The sequence below is a fragment of the Lissotriton vulgaris genome, chromosome 3_1 (genome assembly GCF_964263255.1).
Source record: "Lissotriton vulgaris chromosome 3_1, aLisVul1.2, whole genome shotgun sequence".
Lineage (NCBI taxonomy): Eukaryota > Metazoa > Chordata > Amphibia > Caudata > Salamandridae > Lissotriton > Lissotriton vulgaris.
The window spans coordinates 1936376859-1936394881 of NC_141689.1; the positions used below are offsets into that span (position 1 = coordinate 1936376859).

General features: G+C 42.1%; 1 protein-coding gene across 3 annotated transcripts in view; it reads right to left on the reverse strand.

The window, feature by feature from the left end:
* The window catches only part of SH3RF1 (SH3 domain containing ring finger 1), a 333338-nt gene that overhangs the window by 40575 nt on the left and 274740 nt on the right, over nt 1-18023 (reverse strand). For 2 of the 3 annotated variants that reach the window (XM_086962420.1, XM_086962419.1), the window contains exon 6: nt 15366-15476. The exons of the other annotated variant lie outside the window; for it this stretch is intronic. In XM_086962420.1, the coding sequence (XP_086818546.1) occupies nt 15366-15476 (111 nt within the window). The remainder of the gene's footprint in view (nt 1-15365; nt 15477-18023) is intronic. 3 annotated transcript variants of the gene reach the window in all.

Below are 18023 nucleotides of genomic sequence, written 5' to 3' on the forward strand. Positions count from 1 at the left end.
CAAACTGGGCGCTTTAGAGAGGCTCAGGTTACAGGAAATACAAAGATCACTGTTATTCTGGTGAATCTATCGTCACTTTTGAGTGGTAGGCAAATTACTGGCAGGGGCTGTTGCCCCTAGCTTTCTCATCCTCCCAGAAGCACACTATCTACACCCGGGCAAGCTTCATCTGGGTATTGCTCCGTACTCCAAGCAGACTGATATCCTGCATGCCAAGCTGAAACTCAAAACGATTCACTGGGCTGAGCTCTAATCATCAGTTCATTCTCCTTCATCAATTGTCTGAAAGGTAGGGTTTAAGATGTGCCAGAAAGTATGGCGCCTTGCTAGGTTTGCGTTTAGTATGTCCGCTATGACTGTGACACAGTGCAACCAGGTTAGGACAAATACCCTATAACTCCTATGTTTGTGTGTATAGAGACCCGCACAAATTTAGACAAACAAAGTCCCTGGCACATGTTATCAGGTAACTACAATGATTAGCAAAGTCTCTTGCATCAAGAATGTTGCCATACACGGTCCACTCAAGTTGTTAAGAATTTCTTCAATTTGTTTAATCTTGATCATTAATGGACATAACCAGCCAAAACGTGTTTCGCCACAATGGGAAGTATCCTGTGACTTCTTCAGGGCTGGGAAAGATACAAAAAGGTAACACAAGCACATGGGCTGCACACAATGCAATCATGCACCGGAGGGGCCCCATGTCCTTTAGAAGAATCAAAACAAAAGAACACCATTAAGTAGTGGAAACCCTAAAAGAAACGTGTTGAGACATATAATAATGACTTCACACAAAAGTTACAACAGTCGGAACCGGTGACTCTAAATGCGTGACAATATTAAATGGCGTTTATTTATGTTGTTAATCCTGGAGAGAAAATAGTATTCTTTGCATATTGGAACAATGTTCGAACAGGTATACTAGTGTGGTGAAGTGAACGTCAGTTGGTGCCATGAGGTGAGAAACGTCAAAACATTTCAACATATTGTTACACAATGTGTACCGGAGATCCCAGGACGTAAGTGCCTGTAATCCAGTTGAATGGCGTGTCTGCAGCTAAAATGGAACCTGTAACAGCAATGTGCTTAGAAATGCGGAGTCTGTTCTACCGAATGAATGAACAAGCGGTGTCAGCAACATGGATTAAAAACCATGCGAAAGATCACAAGCGGGCTTACCTCAAGCGTGTGTGCTAAGGCGGAGCACAGGCACTAGTTCACCTCTGTTCCGGAAGTGGACAGGGAGCTGAACCGAAGTGCCTTTAAATACTGTCGGTTGTGGAGAAAAACTAGAGCACAACCCTCAGTAATAGTGAAAAGAACTGAAAAACCTATTGGTGCTCACTAATGGGAATATCAGAAAGGCGGTGAAAAAACTTTCTAAAAAAGACACAACGTGTATATGAGGGATCAAAAGGATATATAGATATATAGAGCCAAACTGAAAACTATAGCACGAACTATCAAAATCAATTATAAAAAAAAAGGTGATGCTAAAGCATGGCAATAAATAAGTTGAGATAGTGCAACAACCTTTTCAACAAACCGCCAATGTGAGCATATTAGAAAGAGAGGGGGCGGGGGGTTATGAAATGACAAAGCGCAAAGAAAAAGGACAAATGACAGTGCCCCAAAAGGAAAGGTGGAAAAATAGTAAAAAATAGGAAGGAGGTCACAAAATGGGATACAAAACAATGATCTAGAAGGTGCTCATGTGAGTCATAACACAATCATGGAATACAAGATACAACTGTCAATGCATTCTTAATATAGTAAAGGTGGGGATAATAGAGAAGCATGGAAGGGAAGTCAATAAAAGTTCAATATGAAGATCTAGAAGGTTCCCATGTGAGTCATAGCCTCAATCATGGAATACAAGATACAAGTTTCAATGCATTCTAAGTATGGTAAACAGTACTACTCCTCAACTTCACAAAATAGTATATGCACCACGTACACAGTGTCTGGAGTAGAAGTATGCTGGTGGATATAACAAAATGGAACAATTCTTAGTCCTGTAACTGATCATGATGCATTATGATCAATTACCAAGAAAGTATTCCATCTCATGATCACTGTTCAATCCGTGTTTCACTGTATGTAGGCGCATGATCCAGGTGGTTTCCATGCGTCTCAGTCTTAGTTCCCTGTTGCCACCTCTAATGTTTGATTCCGTTACGTCAATGCCATAGAAAAAGAACCTTTTTTGGGGACCTTGGGATAGGCAGGTTGCAGCGTGCACTGCCATAGGGTATCTGTTATCTTTTTGCTGAAGTGCTCTTGCTTGCTCGCTGATTCTTTCCTTGAGTGGTCTGATGGTGCTTCCCACGTATTAACCCTTGCATGTACATTCTAAGATGTACGCCACAAACTTGATGTTACAATTTATGTTTTGTTTGATGTGGTAATTGTTTCTTTTGTCAAAGCTACTGAAATCCTTGATTCCGTGTTTAACCCATTGCATACTCCACAGCAGCCACATTTGTAGAAGCCTATTGTGTGTGCTGTGAGCCATGTGTTGTCTATAGTAGTTCGTGGAATAGTAGGACTGAGCCTGTTCGTAAGTGTCATGTCTCGTCTGTAGGTGATCTGCGGTCGGCAGGTGATGAAGTCACTTAGTGTTTTGTTAGCTTGTAGGACTGCCCAGTGTTTGTTGAAACATTTTCTGATCACCACACTCATGTCAGTATAATCTGCAACTAATCTCACTGGTTGTTTGGTGGTGAGTTCTAACCTTGTTGCTTAGTGTGTCCTCTATGCGTGTACATAAACCTACGTCATTTGGTATTGTCACGCATTTCGAGTCACCAGTTCTGTATTGTAACGTTTGTGTCAAGTCACTATTATATGTCTCGAGACGTTTTTTTAGGGTTTCCACGACTTAATGGTGTTCTTTTGTTTTGATTCTTCTAAAGGACCAGGGGCCGCTCCGGTGCATGACTGCATTGTGTCCAGCCTATGTGCTCATGTTACCTTTTTGTATCCTTCCCAGCCCTGAAGAAGTCACGGGATACTTCCCATTGTGACGAAACACGTGTTGGCTGGTTGTGTGCAATAATGATAAAGATTAAACAAATTGAAGAAATGATTAACAACTTGAGTGGACCTTGTATGGCAACATTCTTGATGCAAGAGACTTTGCTAATCATTGTAGTTACCCAATAACGTGTGCCCAGGACTTTGTTTGTCTTCTTCATCAATGACGTGAAAAAACTGCAAACTCACTTTGTTCGTTCCCAGAATCCCTCTCGGTATCCTGTGTAAATGGGCAGATTTCATCTGCCACCTTGAAACGTCCTGACAGATATTCTTCCTTTAGTATGTGGCATGGAATGATATCACAGGGAAAGAACACCAGCACTTTAACAGTGGGCAATAAGTGTTGTCGCTTGGTACTTTTTCCATCTGTCACTGTTCTGGTCAGGACGCCCACAGGGCAAAGCACTGGTATAAGGCTGGTGTTTGTCGTTCATTCTTGGACCAATTGTTCTCTATAGGTTTTAGACAATGAGCTGCACTGACTGCTTTTTTACTGTTGAAAGCTTCTGGAGTAGTGTGTGATGATGATTTGGCAGGCATGATCTCAACATGGCTGGTTGTTGGGCTTGAGCAGGCAATACTGGCTCATTGGAGAGATGTCAAACAAGTGCATGAGTTGGAATCATTGAGACCAGCAGCTTAGGGCAACTGCTCATCGCAACTGCTCATCGCTTATTATTTTGGTTTTCCATTTGTATGTTTGAAATAACTGCGACTTGCCATCTTCCTGCTGCATTGCTATTCTGGGAGTCACTAGGGTGGACTCAAAAACATTTGGAAATCTAAGAGTATAGGTCTTAAGTATCACAAATATGGTACCAGTACGCTTATCTAATGACCACTGACTACGAATGACTGTGGATGTTTGGATCACATTACTGCTGTTTACCATACACCTTTTGGAAGCTCCTGGTGGAAGCTTGTTGTATTCAAATGAGCAATACCATAGCCTATTATGCGTATGAATGTTACCAGGATGCTTTTGGAAGATGGACATATATAAATCATCACTTTTTGTGCAGGAACTCAGGAGGCTGGGGGGCAGAGGTCAGGCTGGCATATAAAGAATATAGGAGATGGATGGAACTGGTGTGGGAAAGAGACCGCCAATACTTGGAAAAGATCCCAAAACCACCAAATTATTTGTAATTAGAAATGCACGTTTACATTAAAGTTTCCTCTAACGTTTCAGTTCCCAATTCTCATCTTTATTTAAAAAAACAAGCTCTTTGCTGGAGGATCTATTTTTGCATTGTGTTTCATATCAAATTGACCACCTGGTAAATAAAAACACAAACATTTTGCCCGATTACAAAAAAACTATACAACAGAGTTATTAAAATGGTCTTATCCTAAGCTCAAATTTTCCAAGTAAGCCTAAAGTCACCTGTAACGATACTTCTTCATCAGATTTCAATAAGCAATCTCAAGAAGGTAAATGTTACCCTTTCAATCGCGCAACACAGGCATGGATACGCAAATAGAGAGCTTTCAGACGAAAAACACTATTTACACAGTTTTGCTCCCTGTGTGTCGAACAAGAAAGTGTTCTTCAAAAATTGATTCCAATCTACAGTAAAATGCAAACTCCCCACGAGTCATCAAGGCTTGAAACCTAAGAAAAATACCTGCTGGGATTCCACATCAAAGCCGCAGGCTGTCGGCTCCTTCATGCTCGCCTCTCTCACAACCTGATACACCAGCTCCAGAGGGTTTTGGCAAGTGCGCAGAAGCCCTGGAACTGACCCAAGCCGTGGGGAGATTGACAGACAAACCACCCTCTGCTTCCAGCCACAAACATGAATACATTGGACCTGCCAGCCAGTGAGACAAGCAAATCAAAGCAATTTTGTTTGAAGCGGTTTTGATGCGCCAGGCTCTTTCGCCTTCTCAAATGCAGTGAAGAACAGGCCCCTTTCACTTAATAAAGACAGAGCTCATGAATGAATGAAGAATATTTTACTTGTGAAGCACACTGGCTCTCAAAACAGAGAATCATGGCGCTATTTCAGACACATAACCACTCACTAACGGCGGCAACAACTTGTGGAAAAGCCTCAAAAGTAATAGAGTCCAAAGTTGGAGATAATTAAACCAACCATCTAGAGAACTAGTCAGATGCTGAAAAGAGACCGGGTTTTAGGCGTTTCTTAAAAACCGATACATTTCCCACAAATCTCAGAGCAGGGGAGCGGATTCCAGGCCTTGGTACTAATAAGGTAAAAGATATTTACCCTCTTGTTTTAAGCCTGACATTTGGGATTGTGTAATAGATTGGTGTTAGAAGAGTTGAGAGTCCTTTGGGTCCTGTAATGCTTAAAGCGATCAGAGAGGTACTTCGGTCCTGTTGAGTAGAAGGCTCTGGATACCAAAGTCAGAGATTTAGGCAGAATCTGCGTTTGGACTGGTAACAGTGCAGGTCCCTTAGCCCTTAAAAAACTGAGCTTTTGCGGAAAAGCTTAAGGACTAATCTTACCACCGCACTTTGGACCACTACTAGATTCTACAGTAAATGCACAGCAATCCCTAAATAAAAGTTATTGTAGTAGTTCAAATTTGAGGTAATATGTGCAAGGACTACTGTTTTCCTTGGTGCAAACGGAAGAAATAAAAAAAACGTTTGAGAGATTTAATCAAAGAAACACAAGCTTGAGACATTGCTAGTACTTGAGGTTCAAAAGACAGAGCACCATCAAATGTGATTCCTAAAATCATTCATACTAATCCAGATAATCTGTGGTTTGGAGTCACACAACTCATAACCAATAGGAAACTATTGAAAAAGCAGATATTTGAAATTTCATAAGATCAATTTATAGATATATTTTACTTTTGTCTGTCTACTAGTATCACAAAGTTGTTGTCAGGGAATGAGACAACTCTCAAGGCTGCATTGGAAGCAGCCATAAGCACCGAGATCTCAGAAAAATATGTCCAGGAAGTGAGGCAGGATGTATGAGTACAGAGTGGGTGAATGAGTTACTAAAGCTGTAAAGTGGGCAAAAGATGAACTGAGATAAGCTGAACCTAAAATAGTAGTAATGGAAATTTCCCAAAAAAGAGTATATTTGTTACAGGTATGGGGGGGTCTTATCACAGCAACAATGTCAGTAAAAGTGTACTGTGGAGGAATGAAAAGAGGAATCTCCAAAAGATGATGTGGCCTTATGTACGAATGACAACAGCCGCATGAGGAATAAAATAAAGTGTTTGACCAAAAATTAGTTAATTGATGGCTTGAGAGTTACAGCTATGGCTGATTTATGCAGTTGGCATGGGATCGTTGAGAAACTGCGGCCCGGAAGGAAGGTGTTACCAACTGATGTACAGCTAGGTGGGTAAACCGAACACAGAATTCAAATAGTGGCCTATGTATGAACTAATTTGGAATTCAATGGGAGGAGGACACATGGGAAGGAGTATGTTCCAGTAAAAAGTGAGATCATATGGTGATGGCCACACTAAGACAAATTGGGAATCTGATTGGATGACCAGGCAGTTTATGTTGTTAGTAGGTAGCCTATTAATGCCTCCAGTGAAGGAGAAAAGAGTCAGGCTGGATGGGTGGCACAACGTTTCTCGCAGGAATTTCTGACAAGTTAGGGAAGATACAAGGATTTAAACACAGGATAATACTAAGCAAAATGGTATCAATAAGACAAAGACTGAGTGCCTCTTAACAACTGGGGGAAATTGAAGGAGATTTTGAAAGATTTGTAAACGAGGAATATAATAAAAGTAACTCAGTGTTTTGACTAGGTATCGGCTCTTATCTCCTTTAGAGCATTTGGAACTCAGGGTTATGTGTGGCCTTAACATGTTTAAAGGAGGCTTTAGATACATTTCCGCTGCCTAAATAACCAGTAGATTCTGGCCACAGATATCGAGAGTAGCTATCTGTTCAACTACTGATCTAATCAATGCATTTCATCAAGAAAATGAAAACATTGTATTGCATTTATAACTTCTCAAGGAGTGTTCATTAGTAAAGAATGGCATTTGGTCCAGTGAGTGCTTCAGTTGTCTTTCAAAGGGTAATGACCAAGGTTCTGGAGCGGCTTCACGTACCATAGGGTTCCACCATGAAAATCTTGCGCTTCGCAAGGGCTGAGAAGACCATGATAGAAATTTAAGAAGAGTGACGGAAGCCCTCGAAAGAGGGTTCCTTACAGTATTGAATGCAAGTTTGTCAGCATAAGGTGAAATATTTCTGAAACAAAATTTGAGAACAAGCTGTGCATGCCAAAGAGGGGCATGTGAATGCCATTTTGAACACTCGCAAGCCAGAATCTGAGGACCAATTTGTGTCACTTTTGGTCTTATTGAGTTCTTTTTATGTTTTATTGAAAGCTATGCAACAAAGGAAATTGTGGGGGGAAAGTGAAATTCAATTGGCTTCAGGAGCAGAGTGAATGTTTTGAATGAATCAAAAAGAAGATTTGAAATGTTCTGTGTTGAAAATCATTATCATTATCATTGGTTAGAACTGTGAGATTACTATTAACAACCAGTATTTATGGCCTTACAGCGGATTTGTCAGAGAACAAGGGAAAGAATGAGGGGGCGGTATGGTATACTTTCCGTACATTACGTCCCACTGAGATAAATTACTCCCTAATTGGGCGTAGGTTCTTAGCGTGAACATCAGTGACAGATCATTTGAGATTGTATATATGGGGAACGAAATTTTAAATTACGACTGACCCTTAATACCCATTGGTAAATCTATTGGGGTACGGAATTTAACTCCCCCATTGGCTATGGTGGCTTCAAGCATACCATTATGAAATGGAGCATGTTCCTTGAAAGCTAAATGAGAGTGGCTGAAGGCCTGCCAAATCTACCTCTTGCAAGCAGAAGTAAGTGTTGTGGATATAAGGCTCAAGAATGTGAAGTAGTGTTCATGTGCAGGGATGTTGTAGGTTTGAGGCGGACTCTGGTGAAAGTGTCCTTATGCCAGCCACCCCCCGCAACAGTTCTTTTGTCCAGCTTGTCCGCAGTCCACTACTCTCTGCTGCCCTCTGCGTGTGCCTCCTCCGCTCGTTTCTTGCTCTATTTTTCCTTTTCTGCTAATTTTTCCGCCCTATGTTTTCCCTTTGTGCTTGGTTTTCTGCCCTCTTCTGCTTGGTTTTGCCTTTTCTGCTCATTTTTTTGCCGTATGTTTTGCCATTTCTGCTCATTTTCCTGCCCCATTTGGCCTTTTCTGTCCTCCGTTTTGCACTCTTCTGCTCCGTTTTGCCTTTCTGCTAATTTTTCTGTCCTCTGTTTTGCCCTCTTCTTCTCAGTTTTGCCTTTTGTACTTGGTTTCCTACCCTCTGTTTAGCCTTTTCTGCTCGTCTTTCTGCCATTTGTATTGCCGTTTTAGCTAGCTCATTTTTCTTCCCTCTGTTTTGCCATTTTCTGATCAGTACCTCTTCTTCCTGACATTTCTCAAGACCTGGCTTTTTGATGGAGACCTCTCATCCCAGATACCCCCTGGGGTCATAGTGCTGCACTCTACAAATGTTGATTGATTGAGCGTTACAGCAGAGGAAGAGTGGATGCAGGAAATGGAAAATGATTGGGGCTAGTCGAGGAGTACAGCAAGAAGAGGCGGCCTAAGGAAAAGGAACAGAAGGTAGAATTTGCTACTTGTTGGAAGGTCAAGGATGAGTTGACTGTGTGCAATGACGTTATCAGGAGGTGCGACAAGATAGAACCTCCTATTGGGTTGGATAAGGAAGTGGTTAAACTGAGTCATGATACAAACAGTTGGATTTCAAACGTGAAGAGGAGAGCCTGGGCAAATTATTGATAGTATGATAGTTAAATGGGTGTGTGGTATGCTGTCATAGCAATAAGTCTGACAAGGCTTGCAAGATGCCCATAAAACCAGTGGCGTGGTGAAGTTGACTATGGAGTACGCTGGCTATTGAATTAATGGGGCCATTTTCTGTGTTTCTCCAGAAAGAGCCTATGCCATCATCTTTTGGAGGATTACTATTTAAAGTGGTCAGAGGTACAAATCGTTGGCAGCATGGTAGTGACTGAGTTCTCGAGGAAGTCTTCTGAAGGCATGGCATATCGAACATCATACTGTCTGACAAAGATGTGCAGTTTACTTTGAAAACAGTGCAGGATTTCTTGAAAACTTGTGGTATCAGACATGCAAGAGTGGCACTGCATCATCTGGAGGGGAACAGTTAAATTGAAAGCTACAACCCAGTGGTAAAAGAATCCATCCAACTGGCGTTGAGGTCTGGAATCTTGTGAAAGAAAATCTTCATAAGCTACTTCGTTGTTGTACAGAGCAAGTCCCAATACCGTGACCGGGAAAATGCAGTTAGTAGTTGTTAAGAGGGCACAAGCCTACCACAAATCTTGTGCCACAGTGGCTGATAAGGAACGTTTGTTTTGGGGATGATGGGAGGCAGAGTAAAAGAATACCAGAAGAAGATAATGAAGCAGCTGGACAGGAGTGATCGCACTGGGATTTCAAATATGTGTGCAGCGGTGTACAGAAGAGTTAAGACACCTGGGTTTGTGAACAAAGGGTTACCTTGTTGATCAAAAGCTTAAAGACTGAAGGAGGTGTTGCGGGGTACTATGTTAGATGACAGAAAGATTCAGAACTTATGTAGTGTATCAGTGTGTAGGGGAGCGAAGGTGGAAAGTTGGAAGGGTACTTAGGAGCGCGGTGAGTAACAGGAAACTTCTTTCTTTCCTGGAAGTATTGGTGGCGATGGTGATGGAGGTGCTGTGTTGCATGGAGTAGGTGGTTTATCTCAGCCATCGCTGCATGGTGTCAATGCGAGGTACATTGGTTCCTGGATCTCTGAATACAGCACTGTTGGTAGTGCAGGTGTCAATGGGATCACAGAATGTTGTTTAGTTTGGTCCTGGGAAACAGTGTGTTCCAAAATGGTTAGAGGAATTTGCACTGGATTAGGTTTTTTTTGTTGCAAGTCTGTGCAAGTAGTATTTCTGAGTGAAGTAGTATTGGACGGGTGTCTGGGTTGAATGTTTATTGTGCAGTAGTGCAAGGTGGGAAGGTCTGTGGTGTCTTGTCTTTGGGCAGTGTTAAGCATATGAACGTGTGGAGTGTTGAATGGAATGAGTGGAAGGAAGTATGTGGAATAGTGAGGAGGTGCTTGAAGAATGCTTGGCAGCTGGAGGATGGCAAGTATGGTTTAGGATGGATGAAGCTGCTCTCTGTACCACTATCTTAATTTGTAAATAAAGGTGTACCACTAACTACTACAATGCTCCCTGGTGTTCTCTCAATATTAACAATTTGAGGAAATATGGAGGAAAGCCTGCAGGCCACCCTTCGAAGTGGACAGTAAGTTTTCCCCAGGAACAGCTGCAGGGAAGTTGTCAGTTCCACTGAAATATGGATAACCTGAAGTAGAGCCTCATCTTGTTCTCAAAAATGACCCCCTTGCGCACAGACTTCCAAAACATGCATGCACGCTTTCAATTAAACATATTAAAGGGGAAAGTGAATGCCCTGGGATATTGGGGACAGCAGTTATTTTCCATGAGGGATAAAGGTAACAAGTATTCGCAATGCAACAGGTCTCGCATTTACGTGAGTTTCAGCTATTGACATTGCACATAACAATGCCTTTTTATTTTTGTTTTTAATACATAAATAAAAGCTATTGTCATTTACAATGCCGATAGCTGAAACTCGTGTAAATGCGAGACCTACAGCACTGCAAATGCTTTTTTTTTTTTTTAGCAGTGCACAGCAGAGGACGTGTTCGAAAATCCAAACTACTCACAATACATCTTTTGTGCTTATTTGCTTTGCATTGATAGCACTGCTGATATCTTTTTTAGATTGATAACCAATATTCATATTCAATCTTGTAATTATTAATCCAATAGTAAGCAGTAGGCACAGCATTGGCATTCAGCAGCTGTAGAATATGGCATGGGATGGCACCATGGGCCTTGCATACTTATCACTTTTTTTAGTTGCAAATTAAGCGCTGTTTGTAGTCTGGGTCTTTAATAGAATGGTTCTGCTTTATGAAGCTGCATTTGAATCTATTGCCATTCAGTGCTGTATGAGTAACTGCTGGTGCCTTCAGGGGCGTCCTTTCCGGTTCATGTACAAATTTGTGGATGTCAAGAGTGGGGTCACCACAGGAAGCGGCTATCACCCCTGGCCTAACCGTTGGCACGTGACACTGCGCTGTGACAACAGCACGCGTTCTGTGCTTCGATGCGTTCACTCATCTACTTCAAGCAACACAATTTACTTCTTAAACCTTCAAATTATGCGAGAAAGGATCACCGTGAGAAGGATTTGTTTTCTTTCTCATGTTGAAAAAGACATTAGGATCTATTCAACATACTGAACGAAGAACTGGTTATTTTGGGTGCCAGTCTAAAGGAGTAAATACGGTCTTCTGTTTAAACATACCACATACTACTAATACACTGGCATACTTTTTTTCAGCGTGCAGTTCTGTTTAGCTAAAAGTATAGACCTCTCTTGCACTTGAGCTGACATATGAAAAGGTGAAAACCTGAGCTCCAAACAGATGGAGAATATATTACTATATTTGCGGACAGAAAGTTGTGTTTTAGAATCCCACGTTCCTCTACAGCGGTCAGAGCGAAAGAACAGTTTAACGCACAGCTTTCTTTGGGGCTTGTCTTTGTAGTGAAAATAGCCAAAACCCCAAACCAAAGCGCTGCACTCCCTCAAAGTTAAAGCACCATCAGATCGAAGAGCCCGCTACCAGAAAGCTGTTGGCGCGATGCGGTAAAATCAGCATAACAAACAGAAACCCAAACCAAAGTGCTGCGCTCCCTCAAAGTGAAAGCGGCATGAGATCTAACAGCCTGCTACCACAAAGCTGTTTTGTGTGCTGCGGGAAAATGCAAGGGTCACAAATAGTGCAAAAGGCACACAGCAAAGAGCAACATTTCAAACTGTATGAAAACAAAAATAACATGTGCCCCTAAAAATGAAAATAAACCGCCAAGGCTCGTAAAAGTAAAGGCGGCATGGAGTCGCTACACTTACGCTACGGTGTGTTAATGCAAAAATAACATGAGGCTCAGAAAAGTAAACACGGCATGGAGACGCTACAGTGTGTTACGCTACGGTGAGTTAAAGCGGGCTAAAAACTCAAGAACTCCCATATGGGTAGTACATGCTACATAACACCATAAGAACTAATGGACGCCGCGGCTTAGTAAAGGGGATGCGCTGCAAAAATGCTCATGCTATTGTCCCGGAAGCTGTGTGTCGAAAATAGTACTGAAGACAGATACACATCAGAGCGTGGGAGTCCGCGAGTGCACAATCCAGTCCGTAGGGGCGAGCCAGAAGGGAGACAGGGCGGTCACCAAAAATCCTCGCTCCCTCAATAGAAAGCGCAGCTTTTGCATACACTGTGATATGCGCCAATTGAAAGCATAGGCAGAGCTCCTAACCCACTTCCTAAGTCGACTTGACGATAATAGATCTCGCCAGAGCAAGCTCCGCATGCGCTACGACGCTAGGCGAGACCTAAAAAGGCCAGTGCTACTGCATTACATAACGAGCCAGGAGGTTTTTAGTGACCCCGTCCAGCCTTTTAGTGACCCCGTCCAGCTGTCTTGTGCATTCCAAGGCACGTCAAACCCCTCCAGTGGTCTTGAAGATTTTCAGCCCACTAGGGGAAAACCCAGAGTCAGAAAGAAATAAAGTGAGCAAGGGAGGGCCGTCACATGCGTTCGCAGAGGGCAGGGAGATTTGCCCCTACACTCACTACAGAAATATGCATTTCGACCCACAAGAAGTCAAAGCATCGGCAAGCTAGTTCCTACAGTCCATCTCAATGAAAGGGTGCAGCTTGACGAAGCGCCCCAGTGCAGGGCCAACACTGTCCTGAAAGCATCCTCAACCTAGGGTCTTTACTGAGACTACACTGCCCCACAGTAGGAAGGATCCTACTCGGACCCCCTTGACAGCAGCACACAAGCACCACTGCTCCCGCTTCATGGCGCCTCTTAGGACCAGGCAAAGACCTACAACCAGGCCATGTTCAGTCACCCAGACCTCTCGGAAACTAATATAACTCAACAGAAACTCACAGAAAAGGATTAGGCTCGTGCACACCTCCCTGAAAGGGACAGGAATTCCCCGAACCTCCGTAAACGGAAAATAACTACTGAGAAGGAGAAACGCTCTGAAGTGAACACTTTATTTGCAATGGAATTTGTGGAATTGATTTCCCAGGGCGGGACCGTGCGCGCTTGTGCGTGTGATAAAATCAGCGCAGTGGTAGTAGACCATACAAACAGTTTTGCTTTAAAACCTAAGCCCTGCAGGGCAGGTTTCTCGTCAAGCATTCATTTTTGTATTTTATTATTCGATTACACTTCCCTAGAATCTATATTGCAATTTTATCTAAAACCATTCCTTCCTTTTACATTTTTGAGGGAGTTTGGTATGTGCCTAACTCACTTTTTCACAACCTTGGGCGACACTAAATATATATTTAGAACTTATTGCATCAAATACGGAGTTCTGTAAGAATGTATATTATGATTCACGGGCTTCTTAACGAGGCCACTCAGGCGTTTAACCTTTTAACAAATAGTGTAATGTCCTATATTTGAAACATTAAGCCGGACCGCTAAACCGTTCGCAGTTCGCCTACGGCTTATTCTGTAAACTGGAGATACGAACACCATCTCCCAGTGACTGAAAATTATTTGGAAGAAGACAAAATGCGAGAGTTTACTTTTATTTGCATATTCACACTGGTTAAGACAATCTCGTTGGGCCCACGAAGAACAGCCATCTTTATGACATACCACAATACAACCACTGAGAAGCGACTGCCATGGATGTGTGCCCTATTTGTATTCATCCAAACCCTCCTTTTAATACCAAAGTTAAAGACTGGAGTACCTACGTAAGGTAAATAATGTATTCATTTGCACAGATATCACCTGCCATTCATGATTGCATTAATAACATCACTCAAGAGAAGACGTGATGTCTAGTGTTTACATATTTAAAAAGAAATACAGAAAGGAAAAACAAGTTTGTTGCCTGTATGTGTGAAAGTCAGTAAAACCGAAAATTGGGATCCTCAACTATGAGAGAAGTTGTAAAAAGATCACCTTTATCAAACCCAGGTTTTGTAAGAACAGAGAAACCCTGAGGCTTCCCACCACTGGAGTACACAGGGACATTCGATGGTCAAGACCAACCAGCCAGTTGGAGACAGCCTCCAGCCGGACAGGGCAAACCAACACGAATCACTGGTCAACCCATTCGCTCTCATGAAACAATTCAGAGTAAGCAGACATCAAACGGCTGAAATGTTTCTAGGGGTATCCCAAGACTGTCCTAGTGATAACTTCTGCCATCTTTTACATCACAATGTCCATGTATCTACTAGCCATGAAACAGGTGCCTTACTTTGCTTAATCTTCTCAAATTATCACTATTTTTACATTACTAACTTTAAAAACTCATTATTTGATTATCTTTATGCAGAGCAGTTCCTGTTTTCAAAAGAGCAGCTATTTTATAAATTCACTCGATTTATAGTGTAAATCTTGTCAAAAGGGAACAACGTTACATAAAAAATTGAATAGAAAGCGGTTTGATAGAAGCAGTTTTTTGCCCCCAGAGCGTATATTCACACCTAGCTAGGAATAGGGCCTTATGCAGACCCAAGAGGCAGGCACTGCCCTTGTTGACTTTAATTCAGACATCGAGAAATCAGAACTGTACTCTAAATAAAAACCTTCATCGTGATAATCTACTGTGTGGCATGGTAAAACCCACATGTGTTTTGCTCTGGTTAGATGGAACAGCCTTTAAAAACATAATAACAATACAAATAGTTTGATGACTATCGGTTTGCGCACTCACGGTTGGATGGTTGTCTGCTAGGTTATGTTTTTAGTGCAGAAAATACCTTTCTGCTGCCTGTAAATACCAACATTGTTACAATATACAAGCACAAAATGCACACATGGCCGTGTCAAGCAGGGGGTTTGTTGGTGCAAATCTGTAGATGTGCACGCACAGGTGCACAAGTGCAGTTACTTGCAGACTGGTCTCCTAAGGTCTTGCATCAATGTTTCCTTAATTTATGTAGGGTTGCACTGGCATTGAGCATCGCTTTGAGCAAGTGTATCACTGCATCAACTCAGACCTAATGCAGGTGTATGTACCAGGTTTTAAAAAGATGTGCTCTTTGCGGTTCAGGAATCGGCAATTTTGCAGAGCATCGCATTGTGAAAATAGTTAATGTTTTGAAGATCTTTGGTAGGTGTGTGGAATCGAGAGGAGCCAAGGTCTTTGAAATGCTACTTACTACAAGAGCAGCCTGGTAGGTGACCTCTGGAGGGAAGGTGAAGGATGGCCCGGTTATTACAGGGCTGCTAGGGGGCGGGGTCACAATGAGCCCCGTGGTACTGATATGAACCTGACGAGAAAAAACACAAAGAAAGGAATACGTCAATATTCAATTTCCAAGCACGAATGGAGATTACCACCATTCACAGAGACACAACCAATGCACCACCAGCCACTGCAAAGCATGTGCCCGACTATGTGGAGCATCACCATGCCTTGATTTGCACAATCTGTACACATTTTTGGAAAAGACTGCCCAGCCACACTGAGAAAATTAAGTACATGGAAGTAAACCTCAAACTTCTAAATAACCCTGGGGTTTTCCACCCACCAAAAAAATCGCTTCAACGCCTCTTCAGGTGTGGTAAACACTATATTAATGCAATTACAATACAACACAATCTACAAAAATACCACAAACCACACTTAGTGGAAAACACCACTAGCCACATTAAGACTACCCCCTTTTTTTGAGTGATAGTACCACAACTGCTAAATACCATCAGTACTGCAGGGGGCGGTATTGCCTCCCCATTTTCAGTTTTGCACCTCACAAGGGGGAATAACACATTAATCTTGCATGTAGTCTCTCGTTCAGAGCAGTAAAACTCAGAATTGTCAGTATTTTTCTCATACAAGCTCTTCAAGGGTTTACCTAGCAAAAGTTGAGCTGGGAAGAAGTGCGGTATTGCCGCACTAGTTGTAGTCTTGAAGGAGGTTCAAAATTCCGTTTGTGCCTGAATTTTGATTATTGGAACATTTAGAAAGCATGAAAGTTTGACAGAAAAACAACAGGCACACGCATTTAACAAACCATCTCCAAGGTACCCCTACTGCCAACACCACCCCTTAACAAGATGAAAACTGCACAGCGTTTTACTGTGGGTCTCGACAATCAACATTCTAAAGGCGGAGGTTACCTTTGTTTTAAACACCACTCAGAGCTCGAGGGTACCCAGTTTCCAAGCACTCCTAATTCACTGCAGTACCTTTAGGAGTGTAAAAGATGTCATAGATCCCCGCAATGGCAGATTCTGCGTCCACGGAATCAGGAACTGCAGATGACTATAGGCACAGGTGGAACTTTCAGTCATAGTATTGTTAGGGGGTGAGAAGACTGGTGTCCTCCGGGGAGGGTCACGGAAGTTTCTCAGCTATATGGAATAATGGACACATTTAGCCGTCAAAAGTGTTAGCAAATATTCTCAGTGGTATTCCTCACCTTAAATGTACTCAAAGTTATTTCAAAAAGGTTGGGGCGAATTGGAAACATATTTATATAGCGCTTATGATACCCGACGTGGCATTGAAGCGCTTTTTGCGGCGACTAGTACGCTACTCTGGAACCCAAGATTAGTAATTAGCAGGTTAGTACAATTTTTTGCTTTGTTTGGATTGTGCTCTTGATTTCTTGTGTGCTAGTAGAGTTTGGGGTAAGGATCGAATGATAGGAGTGAGTTTGAAAGAGGGAGTAGTGAGTTGTTTTGTAAATAGTGGCGGCGTGTGCTTGTTAGTTGGGTGGATTTTCTAACGAAGGGGTGAAAGATTGAGAAGGATTTTTAGCAGTCAGAAAGTCTGGGTTGAGCCAGAGGGAGTCAGTCTGGGAAAGACGGAAGGATTTTTTTAATAATAGCAAAATGTAAATAATTTATACATATACACACACAATGTTTGGTAAAGTTTTGTTTGCTTCAATAAAGCCCTCGATATACATAACCATATGTACAATGAAGTGGTCTGCAGTCCGTATTTATTACATGGTACATTTTTTAAGGTTTGAAATAACTGTAATTAACATAAATATACACATGGCACCTATTGTAGTGATTAGTAGCACTCGTAGCCCTTTATATATCTACCTATATGTACATAGAAGCAGCAATTTTGACATAGTTTGATAGGCACATGCATCATGTGGTGTAATACATAATTTCCCCCATATGTAAATGTATCTGTTCATAGCAGGACGCATATTTGAAATTACAGTGATGTGTAATTATATAAAAAGAGCGCTTTCCTATACAGTGAGAAGTATAGTCAGTCATGTCTGAGTATACTGTTGTGGTACATTCTTGAGTTGGGTACAGTGGTCATGTGGGGAACAGCCAGCTTTTAACTTGTTTTTATGTATTTGCTGATTCCTCCTGATAAAGAGTGGTCTCCTTTGCCATCTACTGCTTTGTGTGTGATACAAAGTAGCTTGGAGGAGGCTCTTCTGGCAGCTAGTAACCTGAGCAGCGCCCTCAATGCAGGAGAGGTGTGTTTCTGGTTTAACATGTAGGAGGAGTGTAGCTGCAGTGTTCTGAATTCTTTGTTGTCTTCTCATAGTGGACAAGGGGAGACGTGATACAGATCATTAGCGTACACCAGTTTTGATAGGACAAGAGAGATGGTAGCTTGAAACTTGAGAGGGATTGCTAGGAGCTGGAAGATGCGTCAGTGTTTTCATTGTGAGAAAGCTTGATTTGGCTAACTTATCCACTTGTGGGTTCATTGACAGTTTGGCTTCCATGGTAATGGCAAGTTTTTTTTACCTCCTTAGATATTTTTAGAGGTAGTCCTACATAGGTCAGGGTGAAAGTGGAGTTTGGGTGTGAAAGCTTCCCTTAAACCACCT